The following is a 27,891-nucleotide window of genomic DNA, read 5'->3' on the forward strand; positions in this document are numbered from 1 at the left end:
AATTTGGAATGCATACTCGTGCATTCCCTTACGCAGTACGAGTTTGCTTTATTTTTTTGATAAACCATCCGATAAATTTTTATCGTGAATAATCGAAAAATTGATTGTGTTTTTTTCAGACTCATTTGAATAGTTTTAGACCTGGAGATTAAAAACTTACTGTGTATATACATATGATGAATATCAACATTTTGTTATTTACACATTTTGGATACCACGCCCCCTTCGCCCAAATTCTTAAAAAATGTATTTCAAGTACTAGAGACTTGTGCTTTGGAATGTACATACACTTAAACATTTTTATTACGTTCTGAAAAAATAATTAAATAAAATAGATTCTCTTACTATTGCCCACACTGCAGCGCAGCCCAAGCGCAGTCGCTGCTTACTGCGCAGTTAGCAGAGCGCGTTTTTATACGTGCGTGCGTATGCATGTCTATGTGTGTGTGCATAAAAAAAGTGCAAAAGGATTAGAATATCAGATAGAGGGTTCAGGGTATCTTCTAGTCGAGCAATCTCGACTATAACCTTCTTACTTGTTATTTGTATATTGTGTTAGAATATTTTATTTAGCGTACATCCCTAATTTAGTTATTGTTTCTCATATATACATAGATATATATATATATATATATATATATATATATATATATATATATATATATATATATATATATATATATATAGGGCTGTATATATATATATATATATATATATATATATATATATATATATAATAGAACATATTCCAAGTTTTAAGGAAAAGAATGGTTTTCAAGATTATCATTTGATTGTAATAGTAAAGAAATTTTACTTTTCCTACACTTCATTCATTTAAATCGATTGCATGTGAGGAAAAATAAATTTGCACATTGAGTTGGAAACAGGAAACATGAAAATAACAACGGAATAAATGGCACAAAGATGCTCTTTAATGATTATTATTTAATGAAAGTGGGAAGGTATAGAAAGTAACATAGAGAGAAATATGAAATGTATTGACGGGACAGTTAGATACAAATATAAACATGTGACTGTGACAACTGTTCCTCGTTCAAAACCATTGACCAATAGACGCAGGGTATGCAGCACAGCTCTTTGTTTTACACCTGCATCCATCAATTCCACCTGTACGCACACAAACACACGCACACTACGAATGTTAATAAAGGTACGAATACAGTTTTCAGAGTAAAAATATTTTTAATGATGTTGATTTTCGCTGATTTAATTTCAGGCACTTGTTTCAGCAGAGCATATTCATTTGCATCGACCTTTTTATACCCATTGAAAATGGAAAATTAGGGTATAATGGTTTGGTGTAAAATTATGTAACAGGCAGAAGGAATCATGGCAGACCCCATAGAGTGTATATATTCTTGATCAGCACGACGAACTGAGTCGATATAACCCTGTCCGTCTGTCTGTCTGTCCGTCCGTCCGTCAAATACAAAAGCTAGAGAGCTGAAATTTTGGTGTGCATACCCGTGATTACCATACGCAGTACGAGTTTGCTTTATTTTTTCAATAACTCATCCGATAACTTTTTTATCGAGAATAATCGAAAAATTGATTTTGTTTTTCAGCCACATTTGAACATTATTAGACCTGGAAGCTTCAGATTTATTATGTATATACATATCATGAATACAAATATATTGTAATTTACAGATTTTGGATACCACGCACCCTCGCCCACAATCTGTAAAAAACACATTTCAAATACTTGGAATGTTCATACATTAGAACATTGTGATTACGTTCAGAAAGTTTCATTAAGATCGTACGTCTAGGAATTAAATTATTCAACAACTAAATTCTCATAATATTGCCCACACTTCGGCGCCGCCCAAGCGCAGTCTTTGCTCACTTTGCAGTTAGCAGAGCGCGTTTTTATACGAGCGTGCGGATGCATGTGATTGTATGTATATGTGCATAAAAAAAGTACAGAATGATTAGAATATCAGATTGGAGGGTTCAGGGTATCTCCTAGTCGAGCAGTCTCGACTAGAGCCTTCTTACTTGTTTATTTTTTCCCCCTTTTTTTGCCTTTCAATCAGATAGAATTTAATTTAATCCTTTGAAAAAATAATTTAGGTGTTTCCACACCACATCACATCACACACCACACAATAACCGCAGACTCCAAACCAAATGCAAAATACATATAAACAGCGCTTTGGCAGAGAGCTTGTTTTGTGCCATTGCTCCAGCCCCTAACACCTACCTCTAGCCCTTAACACTCAACCCCGAACCCCTAGCTCCTAGTTCCACGTTAGATCCATTTCCCTTTACCACCACCATATTTGAACGCATAATGAAATAACAAAACTTAAAAAGCTTCCATTCGAATTCCACACACACTCAAACTTACACACATCTTCTTCTCGTAGCTACTCATAGGAATGAAATGGAGTGCCGAGGCTGGGCCCATTGCCCAGTACACCTCTCATGGTACGTTTTCGTTAATGTTACACCATTGGTATAATTAAATTTTTCTATAGAACGGATTTCTGGCGGCTTAAACTGCTTAATTAAATATATGTATAACTAGGAGGCTGATATTCTAATCATTGTGTACTTCTTTTATACACCCATACGTAAACACATACATACTCACGCATAATCACTCGCTCTGCTCACTGCGCAGTAAGTAACGACAGCGCTTGGGCAGCAGTGTGAGCAATAGAATGAGAATTTTTTCTTGAACATGATTATGTTTATATGTGTGTATATTCCAAGGAGAAATGTTTGGGAAAAGTATCTATCAGGATGAGCACTAGATCAGCTTCAAATCCTCTTCAGTAATACCTATTATTGGCAGAAGGAATCATCGCAGACCCCATAAAGAATCTATATTCTTGATCCGCATGACGAGCTGAGTAGATATAGCCCTGTCCGTCTGTTCGTGCGTCCATCCTTCCGTCCGTCCGCCCGACCGTAACAGTGCGTCGATCTCAGAAGGTACAAAAGCTAGAGAGCTGAAATTTTATGTGCATACTCGTGTATACCATATGCAGTACGAGCTTGCTTTTTTTCGATAAATCATCCGTTATCTTTTTTATCGAAAATAATCGAAAAATGGATTCTGTTTTTTCAGCCTCATTGGAACACTTGTAGACCTGGAGACTTCAGATTTACTATGGATATACATACACATCATATAGATATGATAAATACAAACATTTTTTAATTTACAGATCTTGGATACCACGCCCCCTTCGCCCACAATTTGTAAAAAACGCATTTCAAATACTAGAGACTTGTGCTTTGGAATGTTCGTTCGTTTCATTAAGATTGATTGAGATTCTGAAACTTTCATTAAGATTGTACGTCTAGAAATTAAATTATATATACATATATATATTTATCTTATATCTTCTGAGATCTTGGCATTCATTCGGGCAGACGGACGGACGGACAGACGAACAGGGCTATATCCACTCAGCTCGTCGTGCTGATCAAGAATATATACACTTTATGGGGTCTGCCATGATTCCTTTTGCCTGTTGCATACTATTTCACGAAAACATTATACCCTGATTTCCCGTTTTCAATGGGTTAGGGTATAATGAATGAATAATCGGTTTCGCACTAAAGCCGCGCCAAAGTGACTTTTTCGTCGTAAAGAGCTTCGTTCCTCTTGAATTTAGTGAGGATTTTAATTCGCGTAAACACGGCAATGTAGCTTGTTTACCGTCCCATTCAATACGAAATGAGCCTCGTAGAGTATTCACAATAGACTTCCTTTGTTGAATGTAAATTTCAACAATTTGAGAGCGCTTCTCTGTGAAAAGATGGGTCAGTCGAATATGGGCAACCTTGTACTTTATAGAATTTCAATTTTTCTTATAACTCACCCCCATCCATCCACCTCCTCACCCAACAATTTGTAAAAAGTGTATTTCAGATACTAGAGACTTGTGCTTATATGCACATGCACGCATTTGAATGTTATAATCACGCTAGTATGAAGATAGTCCATCAACAAGGAAAGCTATTAAGCAATTAAGTTTCACGTCTTTAGCTCTTAAACGAACACAGATAGGCGAGCACAAATAGACAAACAGGGCTAAATTGACTTAGTTCGTCGCCCTGATCGAGAATATACATATGTACATCATTTGTGAGGTCTTCCACACCTTTTTGCCTGTTACACACATTTTAATAAAAATACTTTGTATTTTGCTATATATATGATATGATATATGATAAAATTACATTAAATGTTGCGGATTATAAACGCCATATGTACTTACTCAAACACTAAATACAAAGAATCTTTAATTGTACATATAAATTTTTATTCACTTTATAGTTTGGAATCGTTATAAATAGAAACAAATATACATGCATATTTATCAAACATTACTACATAATATGAATACAAAAAATCAGGTGTATCGAAAGAAGGAAATGGACTCTACAACACTTCGATTGTACTCGCCGGCGCTGCTTATAAATGTTTGTACATAAGATAAGATAAGTACTTAGCCTATACACATCTCAATTCAAGCTCTTACTCCCTTAACTTTAAAGACGCCCTGAAAATGCGGTAGCCCGAAACCTAACCAAAGCCCGACCCCAAACCCAAACCATTGCTGGAAGTCTAACCCACACATTTACCCCGTAAACCCATCACTGGAACGGACTGTCCAAACTTATCACAAAACGAATTTGTCCTATAGTACATATATATAAACATAAATCATACACATAAAAAACTAACTTAGTTACGGTTACACTGTCACTTAGGTCTAGGTCGTGGTCTCATCGTAGCCGCAGTGCACATAGCCCGTTTCCAGGGATCCACTGACTGCAGCTGACTTCGAGAGCAGATCGGAACTCCCGTTAGAGATTGATTCACAGTTGTCAAGGATGCGCTCGAAGACCGCCTCGAAGCGACAGCGGCTGATCGCAAAGTGAGCCGGCAGCTCCAAGCTGGTGGCCATCACGCACACTGCTTCGAAGAGTGCGGCAAGCGTTGGCTGCTTGGCACTGCTCGTCGCCTCCGAGCTGCTTGGTTGACGCACTTTAACAATGAAGCGCAGACTGTGCGCATAGTGCATCAGCTCACAAGCGCCGGGTAGGTGCTGAGGCAGAATCCTGACCAGTTCGGCTTGTTGAATGGGCGCGCAAAAGCAACTAATCGCATAGTAGCCACCGTGCTGGCTCTTCAGCTCTGCCGGACTGTTGTTAGCCACGATCTGGCCATCCTTGAGTACAGCCACTCGCTGGCACAGATGCTCTATTTCTGATATAGAGTGCGAGGTCAAAAGCACAGCACGTCGCGCCACCAGTAGCTGCTCAACAGTGCGATAGACAAAGGATCGTGTCACCGGATCCATATCGCTCGTCGGCTCATCCATTAGCACCGTCGGCGTATAGCCGCAGCAGCTGATAGCCACCGTCAGCTTGCGTCGATTGCCGCCACTCAGCTTTTTTACTTGGACATCCCGAAAGCTGCGAAGCTCATAAGTGTCCAGTATGCGTTCCAGCAGGCTATCCACATCCTTTATGCCCCTTAGTTGGCCATAGAGCCGGATGCATTCCTTCACAGTGAGCAGCGGATCTAGTGGATTGCTCTGCGGGCAATATGAAACGCCGGGCTAAAAAGAGTAAAAATATTTGACACTGACCCAATGATTGATTACATATTTAGGTGAGTTCATTTGCTTGGTTGTGGAACAAATTAATTGATCGACAGATTAACTGATTAACTGAATTAGTTAGTAAATAGTTGACTGGTTAACATATCTATCCATGGACTTTGGGACTGATTTACTGACTAACTAATTAGTTGTCATGAACTACTTTTCGCTGAATTACTGACTAGTTTACTAAGTAGTATAATCAGAAGTAATAGATTAATTGGTAGTGATTGACTGAATGGAATGAGTGTATGGAATGAGTGAATCACCAGTTGAATGGCAAACTGACTGAGTTGCTCATTCTTCCAAAATGTGATGGATGGCTGACTGATTAAAGGTGCAAGCTGAGTGGTCAACTAAAACAATTAACTGACTATGTGACTTAAGAAAAGTTGTCCCACAACTGTCCATTATTTCAATGAATATTCGATGAGGAACTTACATGCTCGAAATATATATTCCCCACATCTGGGAGTAGCTGACGTGTGAGTATTTTGAATATGGTTGACTTGCCAGCCCCGTTCTTGCCAAGCAGCCCGAAACATTCACCGCGCTGCACGCCAAAGTGAACCTGACGGACAGCATAGTGTCCACGGCGGTAGGCTAGCCAGAGATTCTCGACCCGCAGTGCCTCACTGGCGCCGACGCAACTCTTAAAAATACTATTGATGTTGACGAGCTTCAACTGTCCAAGCTTGCGCAACTCGCGCTTGTACTTGCAGTCCAAGAGGCCCGCCATTTGCTGCCAGAGGCGACTCAGCAAATGACACTCAATGAGCCAGTTCAGCAGCAGGCAGACAATGCCCACCAGGATCAAGGCCATGAAGTGGCGCTGCAGCAGATCACTGGCCAGCGGTAGCTTATAAGAGTCAATGTCGTACCGTTTGAAGACAACGGCTACCATGTAGTTCTTGCACAGCTCCAGCAGGCCATCGCCCAGTGCATGCTGGGGGAAGATAAGGAAGGCATGGTTCAGTCCATGCCGCCAAGTGTCCCACGTGGGGCCATCGCCCACGACTCCCAGAATTAGCACAATGCCCATGGTAGCCACTGGAATGATGATGTTGCCGCAAAAGATGGACACAATAGCGATGCTCGAGTCACTGAAGATCTTCTCCAGAACATGCACGGCGGGCACGCATGCAAAGCTGTAAGGCAAATGGAGAAGGAAATAAACACAGCGATAAATGATCGGATGACGGCAAAGGAACTTACCTAAACATCAGAGATAAAGCCACGATGCCCACCAGTTGCTGGCGGTCGACAAAGACGGGCATATTAAAGATCAGCACAATCGCAAGGCAGACGATCAGAGCCAGTACCATGATGAGATAGTCCCAGAGAATGGCCACCAGCCAATAGGTGGCGGCGCTCACGCCGCTTAGGCGCTGCTGCAGCTTTTCGCCGTTGACGCGCTCATTGACCAGGTAAACGGAGGCAGCCGCAACCACTAGGCCAAACGCGATCAGCAGAATGAAGACCATGCAGGAATCGCCAGCCTGGCGCAGCACCGAACTGGTGCTAAGCTCGGCGAAGCCCAGCTTCCAGGGCTCATTCAATACTTGTATTTGGAATGATGAGTTCTCGAGCGTGCTGCGCAACAGCTGGCTATTCAGATCATTCAGCCAGGCTACCATGGCATGGTAGCCCTTGTTGTTGTACCAGACAGTGACACCAGTGCCATTGATACCGTATCCACCATAGCGACGACCACGATACTTATCCAGGCTGTTGAGCACCCAGTAAAAGGCGTCTCGAGAGCTGGTGAATTCTCCGCATTCAAAGGCCGTGCCGCATTCGGTCGTTAGATTGTTGTAAACAATCTCTGTGAAGTCAGTCATCTTTTCCCAGCTCATGACTTGGGCACTATGCGGATATAGCGCGCGGCTCAATGGGAGGATCGTGTCAAAGTCATCGTCCAGGCGGTAGCTGACAAACCACATTGCGCAAAGCTCAAAAATGGCAGGCAGAAGCAGCACGTACAGGAGTAGGCGATAGTTGCGCATTAGATGACGGCGCCGCTTGCCCAGAAGCAGCACAAAATGTTTCCAGGAGCCAGGCGGCTTTTCGAGCACATCGGCTGCCCCGGTGACAATGCTCGATGTGGTGGGCGTCACCTGCACAAGTGATTCGTCTTTCCGATTCAGCTGCTCGAACTCCTGCTCCAGAGTTGAACTGCTGTTGAAAGTCACATCGCTAATGCGACCCGCGGCTTCTTGTGCCAGCAGGAATTCCACAAACTGAACAGCAGCCGGAGTCAGGTTCTGAGCAAAGCTGGCGCTAATGATCAAGTGCTGCGGTTCCTGACCGGGCAGCACATGGCTCTGGTTCAGCATCTGCTGCGCCCGCTGTATTATCGCAGCAGATGCATTGGGATCAATGCAGCGCATCTCCATGCTATAATCCGAGGTGCAGAGGCGCTGCAGCGAGTCTCGGCTGTGCTGGGCAATGATGTGACCCTGTAAAGAAGACATTAGATAAGATTAAGCCCAGCATCAAAACGAGCTTCAACTCGATTTTGTTCATCCACTCACATTGCGCATGATGAAGAGTGCATCACTGAGGTACTTGGCCTCGTCAAGAAAGTGTGTGGCAAAGATTACAGCACGTCCCTGACGCAGCTGTTCAATCAGCTGCCAGATATCCTTGCGCGCCTTGGCATCGACCCCGTTGCAAGGCTCGTCCAAGATGACAACGCTGGGCGAGGCGATGAACGCAATGGCTACACAGAGACGTCGCCTATAGCCACCTGACAGCTGATAGGCATAATAGCTCTCATGCTTGCCGAAGTTAAGGCTCTTCAAGGTGCGCCGCACCTCCTGCTTCGCGCTCAAACACTCGCTATCAGTAGCGTCTATCTTGAGCTGAGCATAAAGCTCCAGATGCTCTCGTGCTGTCAGCTTGGGTATTAGTATATTGTCCTGCCAGCAGACTCCGACATTGTGCTGACCGGCGAGCACCACTTGACCAGTCGTCTGTACCGTTTGCCCCGTGAGCAACTTGATGAGCGTGCTCTTACCGGCGCCATTGCGCCCCAGCAGGCAGCTGACCTGATTGCGTGCAAAGTCAACCGTGAGATTCGACAGAGCATGCTTGTGGCCATACATCTTGGAGACGCTGGTCAAGGACGCACCCAGCTTCGCATCAAGCTGTGCGCGAGTGACTCGCACAAAGCTGTAGTTGCCTAAGATAAGCTCACATAATAACCATTCGAAACTGCAACGGCGTTACTCACTTTTCTTGTAGCGCTGGTATCCATAGCCAATGGCAGCATATAGCAGCAGATCAAGTATGAACATAAGGAAAGCCAGCGCGCACTCGCTGCCCGCGGGCCCTAAGTGTAAAATATGCCCAACGGTCAGGCCCTGGTCTTGCAGCTCCATGCGCAGCAGTTCGGACCATCCCTTCGCAAAGGCCGTCGTGAAGGACAAGTTGACAAGAAAACTCTCCAGCAGATTCAGCTTTGCGTCGAAGAGCAGCACTATGATGAATGGACAGAGGGTGATGAAGAAGAGCAACGCCGCAGCGACAGCCCCAATGTTGGCAGACATAAAGAAGTTGGAGCACATATAGCTATAAGAATATCAGAAGCTCAGCGGGAAGATCACTAAAGTTGTATTACTCAAATACAAACCAGAATGAGATGAGACAAGCTCCGAAGGCCAGGCAATAGAGCATTATGAAGAACCAATTGGTATAAACCAAAATGCCGCCGATGTAGAGAACAAGGCTGACTAGCACAAAGATGACGAATAGCTCGGCGAAGCTCATTAATATCCAAGCGATCAGCTCTGAGTGCGCATGCACACCCATGGAGCGCATCAGCTATTCAAATAACAGAGTTAGCTGGAGTTAAAGGGAAACCAGCGTCTGGCTTACCATGCTATTACGACTCTCGCGCATCCAGATTCTTTCTCGCACGCAGATGGCCACGACAACAACCAGGCCCAGACAGAAGCAAACTTGCACGGCTTGAGCCAGGTAGATGCCGCGCTTGAAGCTGCAATAATAAAGTGATTGAGTTGATTTAATCCACTACGGGCTGAGGATATACTAACTCATCGCGCACATAGGCGGGATAGGGAAATTGTTTGGTATAAAACTGCATCTCGTCCACGTCATATTTAATACCATTGGCATTGTCATTTCTATTGCTGAAGCTGCTGAGCAAGTCCAAGAGACCCTGACGCTTGACCCGACTGCCGCGGAAGTCCAAATTGAGCTTAGGATCTGCTAAAGCTTGGCTAAGAGCGTTTTCAAAGCCGCTTGGCAACTTGATGTTCATTAAATCATCATTGCTCAGAAATTTGAAGTCGGGATTTAGGGTTGATGTTTCCGTTAGCGGTTGTGGCCCATTGGCGGCTGTAACTTCTACCTCGTCAGACCCAGGAGCGAGAGTCGTCGTTGCCTCATTGCTACTCGAATTCTCGTCATCTGTATTCTCGCCCTTCTCTTCATCCTCCTCATTAAAGAGATCTTCATCATCATCAACACGTTTCAAACTGATGGAGGGTCGTGAGATTTCAGCAGTTTCCGACTGCTCGTCCGGTCCCAACACTTTTCGCTTATGCTTGATAATTGCCAGATCGACCATCTGCATGAGTTGAACAAAGCCACGGTGATACTTCAGGTCCACTAACATGCTTGATGCTGGCCCTGGGAACCAGAACCGATTTTTGTTCTCGAACGTCGGCTGCGTATTGTCCGTGTCCATGTGCAATTTGTAGGTTATATACTGACTAGCGACATCCTCAAAGTTGAGCGCAGCCAAAAAGAGGCGCTGCTGATTAAGCTCATAGGCGCGATGCTGCAATTTCTCAACACTGGACACCCCCTCAAACCGATCGGCCGATACGCACTCCATGAGATCGCTGACAGTAGTTAAAACCTGATGGATAAGCTCATTGGTGCGCACGTAGTTCATAATTCGCTCAATCTCCTCCACATTGAATTCACTGCCCACCAAGCTTTGAACGAGTGGGGAACGGGCCAATTTCAGCAGATTATCAAAGGCCTGCTGAAATGTGGCATTCGTGTGCAGCTTGTCGAGGATGGTCGCGGCTGCGTACGATATATTCTTTAGTCGATCAATTTCCTCGAAAGTTGCATTGGTCTGTAAGCGATCATTTATAGTTTAGTAATCGCTAAAGCAAGACCTTTAACAGTATAAAGGCACTTACGAATTTCACGATGCTCTCCGTATCAGCATTTAGTGGCGTATATAGAATTTTACCCTGAATAATTGGCTTGATAAAATTCCAGGTTAGCTTGCCTTGATTCGTTGAGGTAACATCCAAATACAGTCGCTTGCAATACTTGGCTGTGGGACGAGAGAATAAAGGAATTTAAATAAATACGGCAGCTCATAATTGATTGGGGAACGTACTTGGCATGGCGTTTAGCTCATCATCATTGACCTCGCTGAAATCCTCGGAGTAAAGTATATCGTTAACCAGAGGTATGCTCTCCAAGCTGGGAAACGGATGGCCGCAAAGTAAAACGCCCAGCTTCACAAACGTTTCACGATCTACAAAGATGCAAGAGACAGAGAGAGAGAGGGAGAGAGCGAGAAAGAGAAAGAGAAAGAGAGAGAGAGAGCGCGAATGAGAGGGGAATGAAAGTGAATGATAGTAATAGTTAACACTCGCTCCACTTACTTGAAAATAGTTTTGTGACATCAAAGCTGTAGTTCATCAGGCGCTCAATTTCGGGCACCAAAGAAACGATTTGGCTAATGTTACCTGTAAAGGAAAAACTCTTCAGTATATGAACCATAATAGTACAAAGAGACAAGGAAACTACTCACTTCGAATGACATTGAGATGACTGCTGGTTACGAGTGTAGTGACTGCGCTTACAAAGTTCGCCTTTTCCGGCAGCTCGATGATTGCACTGTACAACCGATCATCGGTGACGAACACATTGACTATATCAATGACAGAATGCAAGCTGAAACAAAGCTGCGCTCAAGAGCAATTCCGCATATACTATTTAAGATTCAAGCTTACGGTGCTGCCTGCCATTTGGAGTACTCCTCGTAAGGTTCGGTGCTTAGACACTTATTCTCAATGCTGCAAATGTAGGAGAAGGCGCTGGGCACAACCTGATTTTTAGTGGGTAGCAGACGCGTGGGGAACTGGCATGCGTTTATGTGCTCTGAGTCGTATCTTAGCCTTATTAAATAGATCAGCATGAATGTAATCAATGGCCACACGATCACCGTCAACGACAGAACCTTCTGGCGCCAGCGCACAAGGATGTCCTTGCGCAGCAGCGCCTTTACCTCTCTCATCCTGAAGGACATTTTGTCCACTTTCAGTTGCCAAAACTGCACTTACGGATTTCGGCAGTTGCTCTCTATTAACTTTATGGCCCTCCAGATCATTGACACATTCTTTCGCTACACGAAAAAATCAAACGAACAAACTATATTACATTATTAATATTAAAGTGCATAGAATTCCTAACATATTTTGATAAGAGAATTTCTTATTAAATACTTGTATTAGATGAAATGTAGCATTTTCCTCCTCATAAGTGAATCTACGATTACAACTGGAATGAAGCAGCTGTCAGTAAAGCCCGTAAATCCTTGAAGTACATTATTGGCAACGGTTCGCTTAATTGCTTTGTGAAGTCATATTCGCTAAGTCAGTTTGTGGTCAGTTGCAATTCACCTTCAAATCTAAATACATCAATGAAATATGGAGTTTTATTAAAGACTATATGAACACACTTTGTATTGACATTAGTTGTAACGGACGGATAGGTTTAGATCGCATTTATAAATAATTGCAGAATTATCCAAAGCATTTATTAGTACAACCCCCTGGTTAGATAACATGAATAGCAAGGCAATGTGGAATCAAATGTTGAATATTCAACTCTGATTGGTAGTAGGTTTGTAACAAACATCGATTTGATAATAACACTCATTCCACAGTCAAAGCTTAGATTCATAAGTATGTATCCGTGTCTGTATTCCTGCCCACGATCAACTTGTAACGTAGTTAACGTCTATCTGTTCTGTGTGGCTATTGACATCTGACATTTGCAATAGATATGCCTTCTTGTTATACCCTGAACCCAATGAGAAATGGGAAATCAGGATATAATGGATCTGAGAGAAGTATGTAACAGGCCGAAGGAATCATCGCACACCTCATAAAGTATATATATTCTTGATCAAAACGACGATCTGAGTCGATCAAGCTCTGCCTAGCTTTCAGAAGTTATAAGACTTCAAATTTGGCATGCATACTCGTGTATACTATACGCAGTACACATTTATCATCTGTTTTCGACAACTCATCCGATAACTTTTTATCGAGAATAATCACAAAATTGATTTTGTTCTTTCAGCCTAATTTGAGCACTTTTAGACCTGGACTCTTCCGATTATATATACAGTATGTATACACTTGATGAATACAAACATTTTGTAATTTACAGATTTTGGATATTTCAAGTAATAACGAATTTTACTTTAGAATGTACACACATTTTAACCATATCGTCGTATTGCTGCGAAATCATCGTATATCGAAAAATGTAACTTGGAGGAGAAGAATTTTTGTAATTTTTTTATTGCATGCTAGTAAACAACCGCTTAAATTGAAATTTGTTTTGTTGATTTGTTTCTGAAACTAGAGCGAATTGAGTTTTTATTTGTTGCAAGTATTTGAGACAAACGTTTTCTAACCGTTCTGCATTAAAATCTCAATTTCCCAAAAAATCAACATATGATCATTTTGCGGGAAAGTTTCATAAAGATGGTCTGTCTACAAAAGAGATTATTCAACAAGTAAATTCTCATAATATTGCCCACACTGCAGCGCAGCCCAACCGCAATCGCTGCTTTCTGCTTACTTACTGGGTTCAAGGTATCTCCTAGTCGAGCAGTCTCTGCTAGAGCCTTCGTAATTGTTACAGAATCTGTAGTACAGATTATCCTACTTTTAAAGTATAATCAAGTGAAAAATACAATTTATTAGATAAAATCTTAAGAGTAGACGCTTTACGCAATGCAAAGCTATCCTATCTACTGAGAGGAACCAAATCTATTAGAGACCAGTTGAAGCATAAAAAGTTTGACTTGTGACTTTTGGATGTAGCTGGTTGGGATTGCTCTTTGCTTTGTCATTGGCAGAGGCAATTACGTCGGCCGCCTGAAGGCGGGTGGGATCAAACCTTCATCGATGAAAATTTTAAAATGTCAGATATATTGTTGAGTTTTTGGCTTTTTGGTCTTGGCTCGTTACGAGTGGGCTTACCTTGTCCCCGCCAGTTGGCAGTTAATCAATATGCAATGCTCTTTCTCACATAATCATGTGTGAAATATTGTTCTCGTGCCTCAAGTTTGTGTGTCATTGCCATTTCCTTGGCTCGTGCTCGGCCTCAGCTACATCTGCGTAATGAGAGATTCGATCTAAAGATGTCTGAGCTAAGGTCTTGACCTTTAATTGATTTGAGTTAATTGTTACAAGCAAGCTAGCTAGTCTTTGGCTTTGGCTAAGATGCATTTGCCTAAGCAGCGAGAATATACATAGTTGAGCTCTGAGTTACTGCAGCTTAATGAAAAGTTATATGACTGCTATGAAAGCTATCAAATCAACACAATTTAAATTTCCATTTTCAAATTCTATTGGATATATAAAACACATTTGACAGTAAACTCATCAATATAGTGTACACATAACTCTAAAAACTGATTAGGGTGATCTATCGGAACTTGCCAACTGTAAGATTCCTTTGGGAAACGTATTTTGAAAACTATACTAAACCGAAATGGGCTAGCTCTAAGACACTCATGAAGTGCCAATTTGAACATATTCTATGCATTCGTAAGTCTCTTTGAAATCAAATATATAAGTATATTCTTATAAAATTGAATTCTTATCAGTGGGGTGTTGACCTCTTAAAAACAATAACAATATGTCTACTTTGAAGACTAAAGATCATGAAAATCGTATTTAAAATAATGTTATTCCCTGCCAATGCAAGGGCATTTAGTTGACCACGTATCATACTCTAGTTAAAAGTAGTAATAAGTATATTGTTGGGTACCGAGTTTCACTCTATAATTAAATTAATATAATATAATTAACAGCTAAAATTTTTTGAGGCCCATGTAAAGTTATAATCAATCAATCTTATGAGAGAATATTATATAATTAGTACCTGTGTGATGTGAAGTGAGTAGCTGACTTTATATAGATACATACATATTACAGCAGGTATTACAAAATTTCTTCACTCTAACTTGTTTCCCATTTCTGAACCAGTTATACAAGCATTCACTTGCCTGGTTTTAGCATCTGTAAGCATATATATATATATATATATATATATATATATATATATATATATATATATATATATATATATATATATATAAATCAAGCTAATGACATTATGACACTTTTATGCATTGCATTGATTATCATTAATCTGGCAATCAAATACAGATACAGAGCTATTAGCCGTATGCGTAATTATTTGAATTCACTCGAATTATAAATATGTATATTGTTCGGAAACTATGTGACCTATTTATTTATTGAGCAACTCGCAGCGTCGCGGCTATCAGTATGTTTATAAAAAATACAGCAAAATAGGAAAATTATATTGAACAGCAAATATACATATGCAGCATGTTCAATGTATTCATTCAGCGATTCAGTTTACGATTAACAAGCGAAGTTAATTGTTTTGCTTGATCAACCAAGTCGACGTCATGATCAAGAATGAATTTATGCACATGTGTATTTTTAAAGAGGTAGGTATTGTGAACAGCGCTTATGAACAAAGCTAGATAGTTTCAATGAAAGAGCGGGCGGTCGCCCCGGGCGCAATGATTTGGGGGGCGGCAAAATGATCTTTGCTATTCTGTAAGTTTAAGAAACGACTCTCGAAAAATTTGTTTACCCAACATTTTTGTTTACTCAAAACAGACATAAAATTTAATTTAAACTAAAATTCAAAAAGTCCTGTACGACAGACAGAAATTTTCCGATCGAAGTCAACAACTTAAAAATTAATTTTTGTACTATCATCACTGCAAAGCTGCCAATTATATCCTCGTAATCCCACCTTGCAGTTGTTTCATTTTCGATTGAAAGAATTGTTAATCTACTTTGACTCATGGTTGATCTGAATTAAGTTTTAAGTACTTTAAGTTTGCTGAAAGATCTTTCACATGAAGCAAGTGAAACGGGTATAGTTAGTAATACATATTTGCAAAGCTGTCGATAATGACTTGTAAGATTCTTGTCCCAAAGAAGAAATATATAATAGAAGTTGCTCAGGCGAGAATCCAAATTACGTTTTTGCCCGGTTGCTAAAAGTTGTAGCTACGTCACTACCCCTGACATTAACAAGACACACATCGAGCGGACTAGAATAAATATTTCAACACAAAATCGAACTGTGCAAAAGTTGGGGCCAACGCCTTTAGCTAAAAATGACCGAATATACTAAAAATATTAAGAGCTTACACAACCCACTAGGCATCCCTGAGAACATTCTATCATGCCCCAATTGCTGTCCGTCCATCTGTCCGACTGTCCGTCTGTCCGTATGAACGCAGTTTATTTCGGCGCTATTGAAGCTAGAGACTTGAAACTTGGAACACATACTCGTGTATATCTCCGATTTATAAAGTGTTAAAATTTTGTATGTGAGCTAATGTTCTGATTCTATAAGGATTGATTTAAAAATTATATGTCTACGCCTTTTAGGGGCGTGGCAAATCGGACCTGAATATATAGTGATCAAATTCCCAAAAATTCCCAAGACCAAACAGTTTTGGTGGATATGTGTCCGCCCACAGGGGGCGTGGCAAACCGCAAAATTTTATATCACTTATGCTCTTCATACATCTATAAGTTAGTACCTCCTAGTTCTCTCAGTGTATAGGTCAGTTTTGCTAATAAACCACAACAAAGTTAAGAGTGACAATAATAGCCATGGAAATACTAAACAATTGCTTGTATTAATTAACACATTAGTGAGAGAATTATTTATATTCACGGTCTAGCTTCACAGCCAAACCAAGTCCCCATCTCGACGTCAGTCCCCAGCCCCTTCATCCACTTGGCAAATCGCACTTGGCTTGCTTTGCATGCGGAAGAAACACGACTCGATCTCAGACTAGTCAGATGTGTATAAGCTTCGGTTATATCTATGTGAAAGATCGCACTCCTAATTAGCCAGCTCGGGCACGTAGAACCCAGACAGAGAGTCGCAGAGTTGGGGGCTCGAAGTTTGCGCTAGGTCCGGGCAATCGTCGGGTTCTTGGAATGCCACAACCAAAGTAACACTAGTCAACAAAAAAGTTACTATAATTTAAGCTCAAACACATCTAATTGCTCTAGAACATAAACAGGAAACTTAACTGCTGCATAAAATTTGACAATCGTATACGAAAAATTGGAACATTTTTACTGTAAGAGTATTTGCTTTAAATATAGAATATATATATTGATAGAGTCTACTTAAGTGTCAATGGAGTTTTTAAGAACATCACTGCGTATGAGTCAGGGTATCCTCCATCTGAAACACTCTCATGTTTATTGATCTATTCTTAACAACTATGTTAGGAAGATTTAACAAAATACTAACTACCTGGCTTATGAAACACTGTGAATGCACTCGATACACTCGCGACGTTAGTTGGCAATTTGAAATGGCTTACGCTTCATTGACCTCATAACACTTAAAGTGATGTAAAGTAGTTATCAACGACTGTTGCTTGTATTCCCCATTCAACAACGGATACACCGAGAGAAACCGCTTCTCTAATTATTTGTTGTAAAACGTGCAATGTGCACATAAAAATACAAAAACAATATCGTATTGGATAACTGCTTGCCAAGTGTCTCTAGAACCAGTTGACTGGCGATTAGGGCTCTACACGATTTTTACGGCTCTCCGTGCTAATTAATTCAAATTAGCTTGAAGACAACCGAATCCAAGCTTTGCGGCCCGGCGAGAAATAAAGATAAATCGAAAGTGCTGGATCTCATGAAAAGCATCTGTTTTAAGCAGATAATTAATCTGTGATATACCATACCAATTCCGCAGCTATCATCTCAAGTTCGAGAATGTCGAATGTTAAGAATATCTAGACAATAATTTCCAGTCGAATCATATATATCATAGATCTCTTCCACGACATCAATCATATGTAATTGCACTGTGGTTGCATTAACGAATATCGTGGACAAAACAAAGAAATCTCGACTATAGCTTAGAAAGAGCTTTGTCGACGAAATTACGTGACGATTTCGCATTTCGCCAATACATATCTTTTAGCTGTGATTAGTGCGTGTGCAAATGATATAGATGAATGCTATGTGGGCCCTCAGAGATAATAAAGTCGAAAGTCATACAAAAAAAAACAAGTAAGAAGACTCTAGTCGAGACTGCTCGACTAGGAAATACCCTGAACCCTCCAAGCTGATATTCTTATCATTCTGTACTTTTTTTATGCACGCACACATACATATATATATATGCATCCACCCTCACGCGCCCGCGCTCTGCTAACTGCGCAGTAAGCAGCGACTGCGCTTAGGCTGTAGGAGTAGGAGAATTTACTTGGTGAATAACTTCTTTTGTAAACACACATCTTAATGAAATATTTAGGGCGTAATTATATGGTCAAAAGGTGTGTACATTCCAATGCACAAGTCTCTAGTACTTGAAATTGGGGGCGAAGGGGGCGTGGTATCCAAAATCGGTTGATTACAAAATGTTTGTATTATATCATATGTATATACACAGTAAATCTGAAGTCTCCACGTCTAATGGTACTCCGATACGACTCATAAAACAAAATCAATTTTTCGATTATTCTCGATAAAAAAGTTATCGGATGAGTTATCGAAAAAATAAAGCAAACTCGTACTGCGTATGGTATACGCGAGTATGCACACAATTTCAGCTCTCTAGCTCTTATATCTTCTGAGATCTCGGCGTTCATACGGACGGACGGACAGACGGACAGACGGACAGGGCTATATCGACTCAGCTCGTCGTGCTGATCAAGAATATATATACTTCATGGGGTCTGCGATGATTCATTCTGGCTGTTACATACTTTTACACAAAACCATTATACCCTGATTTCCTATTTTCAATGGGTTCAGGGTATAAAAAAACGAATTTCAATTTGAAATTAAACACTATAAAAGTAAGTATATATATTGTCCAAGGTTGGCGTTGTACATCTCCCAAATCAAAGTAAATCAAATAAAAATACAAAATATAAACAAGTAAGAAAGCTCTAGTCGAGACTGCTCGACTACGAGATCCCCTGAACCCTTCGAGCAACTGATATTTCAATAATAATTCGCACATACACACGCACACACACACACACACACACACACACACACACACACGCATACAAACAAACACACGCACACAGACACACACACACACGCATATACAGGCGATTGCGCTTAGGTTGCGCTGCAGTGTTGGCGATATTATGAGAACTTATTTGTGGAATAAGTTAATTTCTAGACGTACGATCGTAATGTAACTTTTAGAACGTAATCATGATGAATAAATGTATGTGTATACCGAAGCTCAAGTCTCTAGTATTTGATATACGACTTCTACAAAGATGAGGGTGAGGGGGTGGATATAAGGGCGGGGGGTAAATTTTAAAACCGAAATTGTATAAAATACGTCTTAATATATATTTAAAATTTGGACACTCTAGCTATAATGATGTAGGAGATATAATTTTTTAACTGACTTTCGATAAGGTTTTTTATCGATAAAAAATATCGGAATGAGTTATCGTTTTTTAGTGATAAACTCGAAATGCGCGCGATATATACCGACATTTTAAAAAAAAGTTGAAGTCTCTAACTCTTATATCTTCTGAGATCGACGCGTTCATACATACGGACAGACGGACGGACGGACGGACAGACAGACAGACGGACAGGGCCAAATCAACTCAGCTCATCGTGCTGATCAAGAATATATATACTTTGTGGGGTCTGCCACGCCTCCTTCTGCCTGTTACATACATTTCAACAAAACCATTATATCCTGATTTCCCATTTTCAATGGGTTCAGGGTATAAAAAGTTTATAAAAACCTGGAGCGTTTCAGCTGTTCAGTTGGATATAGGCGAAGGGGTGGGCAATTAACCATTCAAATTGTAATTGTAATACAAATAATAGGCTTTTGGGTGCATAAAAAACGAGAGCCCGAACTGACCCACTGTGCGGAGATGGGCAACAGCAAAGGCCGCCAATTTAGATTAGAACAGGCCGCACGCCTTGAAGCTGGCAACTTCAAAAACTTGCTGAATGACGCCCCCAAGCAGCGGGGTTAGGGCCAACAACTAATCAAAGCTAGCTACAAACAAGTAAGCGTGTGCCAGTCGTGTCTGACCGACAATTAGTTACCCTGCCAAGCCGGTGAAGAGCATTATGCTTATTATAATAAAATAATCATTCATTATAATATGTATATAAAATAATCATCTACAATACTTTTGGCTCTCAAACTGGAAGGAGCTGATGTTCATTCAAGATTAATAGGTGAATATATCTAGATTGCATGACTGGATTGTGAAAGCCCTTCATTGTCTGACACTCACATGCTGGCAAGCACATTATACCCCGTATTTCCGTTTCCAATAAGCTTAGGCTGTAGAATGGCAAATGACAAGCCACAATGTGCAACCCAAATATGTATATTCAGCTATAGCTAGTAGTAGTACAACAAACTAGAAAACAAGCAAAAATGTGGACCAGAGGCAAAAACGTCGGCTCTATAAAGATGTCGGTCAGAAATTTTAGCACAATTTATCGCAAATATACAGACAAATACACACACATAACACACACGCACGATCTATCTATTCATTAAGTACTCGACCTTGGCCATGAGTCTTCAACTAACTGAAAAAAATCACAAATTCAAATCGAGTTAAAAGCGTCTGAGACGAGAATCGTTCGTATGTGTGATAAATGAATAAAAAAAAAGGAATAATGAATAAATATACAAGTAAATAAAGAAATAAAATAGAAAACTCGTTTCGCGTATTCGCTTCAGCAGCCTGCCCGATCTTTATACTATGATGGGTTCATTATTTTGATTATTATCCCAACTTAAATGTATGTACATAGCTGTCGCTCTCGAAATATATATACATAAATACATATGTGCGTAGTATATATCATATATGTATGTATGCATAGGTATCATGAAACTCTGAGCTCCCTTGTATTGTGAACCGGATATTTGGGATGCGCTCTTCTAGCCTTATAATTTTCAGACCGAATGCTATAATATGTATTGACAGCTAAGCACTCCTTCGCGTATGTACATATGTATATAGTTTAAATTCATATAGGCCACAGCTTTGCTAAAGAATATCAAATAAAAGACTGAATCAATCAGATATAACTACATCTTTCAATTTCCTCCAATCATCGTGATTAAGTTTTTTGATCGTGACTAAGTATTATGCAATAGGTAACGCCCGACAGCCACGTTCTTAGTTGTAATAATTTTCTATTTACAGTGTATATGTACATAATTTAAATGTTCTCTTTCTCTCTCTCTCTTTATTTCTTTCTGTCGCTCTTCAATTTTCAACCTGCTCAGCAGCTTGCAAGGTCAACGTGCAAGCGTTGGAATGCACTTGTTCTAGTATATGCAAAAGATTCTCTGTCGAGGGCTCTACGACTCACTTAAAGCTGCGTCAGGGGCCAACTAACCGGTGAGTCTGCAAAGTTTTGCTGCAGTATATGCGAAAAAGTGCAGAGAAGAGATATGTATGTATATGAAAACATCATCGCGAAAATGAAATACAATTACCGAATTTCATGAGGTACACAAGTATACAAGACGACCTTCAATGAAATGACTTATAATAAAATTAATAACAGACAATAAAGTATTGGATTCGATTTATCAACTGATTTATGTAGAAGGCAAAAGGTTCCTGAATACAATAAGTGCTTGAATACCTAAGTGCAACTCATTGAACATTGAAAATATATTCATACAATAAGGAGTAAAATAATTTTATCACTGACTGACTAAGCGGCTGATAGACTGATTAATCAGCAAATAATAAACTCAGAAGAACTTTGCGAAGTAAAGTTGAGAAAAGGTTAATTGATCAATTTCCAAACTTGATTCTCAGCCTTAGGGAATCGTGTAAATGTTCATTAAAACCAAAGAATCAAATTAAAAGACACAATACAATATTTATCATTTTTCTTGTATTTGATAGTTCTCTAACATGAGTAGACTAGCGCTCGACAAGGATTAACGCTGATTTATTAAAAAATTTCATAAAAGGGGGGAAGCTATCGATATAATATATAATACCAGTATCAATATAAAAATTTCAATATGTATACACATTAGAAGATATTTTTTGAAATCATATGATAAAATAAAAGTGACAGCTTAAACCGGTTCAGACTGTTTTGTTGAAAGACAAGAATCGAGTGTGCCTCGAGATGAAACAAACAAACGCATACATATACACATTGTATTTTTATACATAAATACATACATATGTATGTATAATATATACATTTATTTCATATATAAATATTTATCAAGGAATTATGATTAGGAGACATACTGATAAAAGATTCTGATTTACAAGAGAAAACTTGCACGTTCATTTGCGGGCACTGTAATTATATTAGACCCACATATACAGAACACTAGTCAGAGCTAAATGTGTATATGTATGTACATATATGTATGTATATTTATGTATTTATATGTATATGTATATATATACTTTTGAATATAAAGCAGGACTTCAGACTAAAAGTTAAGATTTTAAGACATGGAAACAAACTTCGATTGTAGCCGCAAGAAAAAAACATTGATTCTTCGGCGAAAAGCAAACTGTAACTGTGAAGATTTGACTAACAAGTGTTTGGTATAACGAAAGCTACCATGAGGTGCAACTAAAATGATTTTTTATTTTCTCAATTTCGCCCGATTATACATATGTATGTATGTATTTGATGTGCGACTATTGTTGTTGCTGTTGCTGCTGCCTTTGGGCGAAACATTTTCTTTTGTTGCCCATGCCGAAGAGCGGCCCTTAACGGATGAAACAATAAACCAACCTCACGATTGCCCCACACAACGGCAATAAAAGAAACAGCAGCAAGCAGACCCAGTGCAACGTGTCAAGCAAGCCGCACCAGCAACAAACAACAACAACAACAACAATAGCAGCAGCCGTAACAACAGCAAGAGCGAAAGAAAGGAAAAAGTGAACTGAAAGCAATAGCGATTAAAAACAGCTGTTGATTTAGGGACGCATGGACGTACATACATACATACATACGCAAAAACAAAAAAGCGCAAAGCTTTTAATCAAAACTACTGCTGCTGCCATCGCACCAGCCCTTCTTTCGCATAAACATTATTCATTTCACTTCACTTTGTCGTCTTTTTCTTTCGTAGTTTCGCTGCTTGGTAATTGCTAATGATTTTGGGTAGGAAGTTAAACTGGTATTAGATGCAATTCAATTGACTTACTGACTGCACTTGTGCCAAAATTATTTCTCGTCGCTGTTACACTCTCTCTCGCTCTCTCTCTCTCTCCCTCTCTCTCTCTCTCTCTCTCTCTCTCTCTTTCTCTCTTTAACTCTCTTACGCACACTTACACAAATGAATGGGAACAGAAACAGAAACAAAAACAAAATAAAAACTAATACACGGCTTCGGTTCGGTTTTCGCTTAACTCTTTTAACGTTACGTATTTGTTTTCTTCTTTCTTCTTCTGTTTTTGGGTGTGAGAGAGCGACGCAAGGTTTTACTTTCGGTGCGTTTCGTTTTGTTGTGATCAAGCTCGAATAGTTGTTGTCGTTGTTACTTCATTTACACACACAGACACACACGCAGTCAGACTCGCGCAGCACGGACACGCACAGTAGGGCTTTGGTATTTGTAAACTGTTGATATTTTCGCTATTATCTCTCCATCTGTCTCTTTCTCTGTCTGTCTGTCTGTTCACTGTTTTGCTGCTTTGCTTATGTGCGTTTGCATCATTTGCATTCACTTCTAAATTCTTCTTTTGTCGACTGGCTGCGCTTGCGTCGGAGTTAACTTGCCGTTGAATAAACCTGCGCAGTGCACTGTGGGCTGTGGAGAGACGTCCGTTGACAACGCTTGCCGCAATTGAACTGAGCTTCGCAAAGCGTGCTTACGGAAAATTATTTAATTCCGCAGCTGCGGCAGCGCCAAGCGATCCAAGCTGACGATCGGCTGGCGGGACGGCTTCTCACCTGAGGCCCGATCGTAAATGCCGCAAACGCAATAATTTGCTTCGTAGTACGTCCAGCATTCCGGTAGACCAGCTACGCTCCACCTCAATCCCTGCTACTGGCGCATAGCTCTTCCGCGATCTGTTCTAACTGTATACATGCATACATATGACTACACACATGTACATACATTGTACATACATACATACATATGTTTGCTGAAAAGCTTGCGTGCTGCCATCAGGGCCAAAAGTTTTGGCCCAAAACAAAACAAAAGACTAAACAAAATGAAAAAGAAGAACATCGAATGCTCGACATTCAGGTAATTGAAATGTAAAATATCATGGCAATAATTGCTGCACCATTTCCCCCAAAAAAGCTAATTCCAGATATTAAATCAGCATGGCACAGCCCCTTCCCCTGATGCATGACATTACATTCTAATCACAGTCGTATTTGGCCAGCAAAAAACTAAAAGTCATCGCTACTGGGAGGACGTGGTTGGTTGTATCGTCGCACTTTGGAACCAGTCAGCGTTAATGAGTTGGAACTCGATCTTTATCAATTCGGTATTGCGACTCTTAGTGAATGATATTTGGATTTAAGCTCGCCCATCCGGAACACACAGATGTAAACCGTGCCCGCACTCACAATATGCAAATATTATGTGCTAAATAATGGTACATTAATCAAAAATTCATGCCAATTCCAAGGAATTCGCTAGGCATTTCGTTGAAACGTTCTTTCATTGATTTCAAAACAGCTGCAAGACAAAGCTGAAACATTTCAGCAACCAGACAAAATAGTAAATGAACAGAACTACGCACGTATAAGGAACCTTGCACTGCAGTATGGAAAAACTATGAGAAATTAATTGCTAAAATTTGAAGACTATATCTCTAAAGATAAAGACCCTATAATTATATTTTTATACCCTGAACCCATTGAAAATGGGAAATCAGGGTATAATGGTTTTGTTGAAATGTATGTAACAGGCAGAAGGAGGCGTGGCAGACCCCACAAAGTATAAATATTCTTGATCAGGGCGACGAGCTGAGTCGATTTAGCCCTGTCCGTCTGTCTGTCCGTCCGTCCATCTGTCCGTATGCTTGAACGCGTCGATTTCAGAAGATATAAGAGCTAGAGACTTCAACTTTTTTTTAAAATGTCAGTATATATCACGCACATATCGAGTTTATCACTAAAAAACGATAACTCATTCCGATACTTTTTTATCGATAAAAACCTTATCGATGATCACTTAATTAATTATATCTCCTACATCTTTCAAGCTAGAGTCTCCAAATTTAATATGTATATAAAGATGTATTATATACAATTTCGGTTTTTGTTAAAATTTACCCCCCACCCCGAAATCCACCCCCTCACCCTCATTTTTGTAAAAGTCGTATATCAAATACTAGAGACTTGTGCTTCCGTGTACACATACATTTAAACATTATGATTACGTTCTGAAAGCTTCGTACGTCTAGAAATTAAATTATTCAACAAATAAGTTCTCATAATATCGCCAGCACTGCAGCGCAACACAAGCGCAATCGCCTGTATATGTGAGTGTGTGTGTGCGCGTGTGTTTATTTGTATGTGTATGTGCGTGTGCGTGTTAGTTTGCATGTGTGTGTGTGTGCTAATTATTATTGAAATATCAGTTGCTTGTAGGGTTCAGGGGATCTCGTAGTCGAGCAGTCTCGACTAGAGCTTTCTTACTTGTTATAAATGATTTTCGCTAAGATTGTTAATCGATATAAAGCAAAACGAGAGTAGTTATCAGTTTTAGGTTTAGTTTAACTCGATCCGCGCGGGGTATATACTGATTGAAGTCTCTAGCTTTTATAGTTTCATACATATGAACAGACGAACGGATGGACAGACGGTCTGGGCCAAATCGTTCCCTTTTGATGTGGTCTGCCGCCACTTTCAGTCTGTTACGTGGCTTTTAACATAACCAATATACCTTGACATCAATGGGTTCAGGGTATAAAATAAAAACTTTAAATGCTTAAACTTCTATAACAAAACAGCTGTACTACCAATTGCATATTAATGTCAGTCCATTGGCATCTATACTTTCCATATAATATGTGTAAGAAATGCTTGAGCCTGCCTACAAGGCGATGCTTTTATAGTTCAATTATTTACACCGATTTCCATATTTTAATCGTGTTTTTTATGTTTGGCTATTTCAAATAATAAAAACATTATTTTAACTGATGTAAAATTTTAAAAGTTGCAATTAACTATCTTTCAATATAATGGTTTATGGTATACAGTCAATCAAAATAGTATATCTAAAAAAAAACGTTCCTGTCGAGTATAGCTTAATGCTGGTTCTCAATTCTTAGAGTCAAAACTATTGGAATTTTTTATCTAATTATACCCTGAACCCATTGAAAATGAGAAATGGTTTTGGCTCTAATATTGTAGCAAAATGCAGTTTTTTCCAATTTTCCACGCCCCTACTGGGGGTAGACACCTAATTTCTGGCAGTTCTTAAAACAAGATAACGGTAACTTAACTCAAAATTTTAAGACTTACGGTCCAAAACTGTGAAAATTACAGGGTATATTCTTCGAGATGCCACACACCTAAAGAGTCCTGACAATTATTATTGAGTCATCGATAGAGAAGGCTACTAGTAACGAGTTACTATTCAAATCCAAAAGCTCCTAGCTCTAAACTTTCAAAGATATCAACTTTTGCGGTTTGCCACGCCCCCTGTGGGCGGGGATATATCCGCCATAGCTTTTTGGTCTTGGGTGGTCTACTCGAGTGATATACCAAATTTAAAGTCTCTAGCACCGACAGTGCATAAATAACAAGTAAGAAGGATCTAGTCGAAACTGCTAGGCTAGGAGATACCCTGATCCCTCCAAGCTGATATTCTTATGCAGAATGCTGCACTTCTTTTATGCACGCACACATTCATCCACCCTCACGCGCCCGCGCTCTGCTAACTGCTCAGTAAGCAGCGACTGCGCTTGGGCTGCGCTGCAGTGTGGGCAATAGTATGAGAATTTACTTGGTGAATAACTTCTTTTGTAAACACACGATCTTAATTAAATTTTCAGGGCGTAATCATATGGTCAAAATGTGTGTACATTCCAAAGCACAAGTCTCTAGTACTTGAAATACAATGCAAATTGGGGACGAAGGGGGCGTGGTATCCAAAATCTGTTGATTATTAATTATTTAAATTTATTAATTATAATTATTTAAAATTATTAAATGTTTAATTGTTCATTCATCATATGTATATACACAGTAAATCTGAAGTCTCTATATCTAATAGTATTCCAATGAGGATCAAAAAACAAAATCAATTATTCGATTATTCTCGATAAAAAAGTTATCGGATGAGTTATCGAAAAAATAAAGCAAACTCGTACTGCGTATGGTATACACGAGTAGCTCTTATATCTTCTGAGATCTCGGCGTTCATACGGACAGACGGACGGACGGACGGACGGACGGACAGACGGACAGGGCTATATCGACTCAGCTTGTCGTGCTGATCAAGAATATATGTACTTTATGGGGTATGCGATGATTCCTTCTGCCTGTTACGTACTTTTTCACAAAAACAAGAAAGAAAGCTCTAGTCGAGACTGCTCGACTACGAGATCCCCTGAACCCTCCAAGCAACTGATATTTCAATAATAATTAGCAAACACACACGCACACACACACACACACACACACTCATACAAACAAACACACGCATACAAACAAACACATGCATGGGTTGCGGTGCATGTTTGAAAATTTATTTGTTGAATAATTTCATTTCTAGACGTACGATCGTTATGAAACTTTCAGAACAAAATCATAATGGTAAAATGTATGTGTATACCGAAGCACAAGTCTCTAGTATTCGATATACAACTTTTACAAAGATGAGGGTGAGGGGGTGGATTTAGGGGTGGGGGGTAAATTTTAAC

At 39.9% G+C, this 27,891-nt stretch overlaps 1 protein-coding gene and 3 long non-coding RNA genes across 4 annotated transcripts in view; 2 read left to right on the forward strand and 2 right to left on the reverse strand.

Annotated features, from left to right (window-relative positions):
- LOC149090818 (uncharacterized) overlaps positions 1 to 27,891 on the forward strand; it is a 128,119-nt gene that overhangs the window by 69,409 nt on the left and 30,819 nt on the right. The gene's annotated exons all lie outside the window — the stretch shown is intronic.
- Positions 1 to 27,891, reverse strand: part of LOC149090821 (uncharacterized) — a 113,354-nt gene that overhangs the window by 3,110 nt on the left and 82,353 nt on the right. The window lies entirely within an intron of this gene.
- On the reverse strand, positions 4,748 to 23,428 carry ldd (lipid droplet defective). Its single transcript, XM_089263145.1, has 14 exons — positions 23,205 to 23,428; positions 11,660 to 12,051; positions 11,458 to 11,600; positions 11,309 to 11,392; positions 11,038 to 11,178; positions 10,832 to 10,971; positions 9,710 to 10,764; positions 9,531 to 9,651; positions 9,286 to 9,476; positions 8,887 to 9,224; positions 8,186 to 8,835; positions 6,867 to 8,110; positions 6,094 to 6,799; positions 4,748 to 5,609 (listed from the first exon to the last, which is right to left on the reverse strand). Exons 2-14 carry the CDS (start codon positions 11,953 to 11,955, stop codon positions 4,758 to 4,760), a joined length of 5,961 nt encoding a protein of 1,986 aa, XP_089119271.1. The 5' UTR covers positions 11,956 to 12,051; positions 23,205 to 23,428; the 3' UTR covers positions 4,748 to 4,757.
- Positions 24,026 to 27,525, forward strand: LOC149090822 (uncharacterized). Its single transcript, XR_016197277.1, has 2 exons — positions 24,026 to 24,254; positions 24,312 to 27,525. It is a non-coding gene; the product is annotated as an uncharacterized LOC149090822 (long non-coding RNA).

This window comes from Drosophila navojoa, chromosome X (genome assembly GCF_054131105.1).
Source record: "Drosophila navojoa isolate 15081-1374.11 chromosome X, UAZ_NAV_1.0, whole genome shotgun sequence".
NCBI lineage: Eukaryota > Metazoa > Arthropoda > Insecta > Diptera > Drosophilidae > Drosophila > Drosophila navojoa.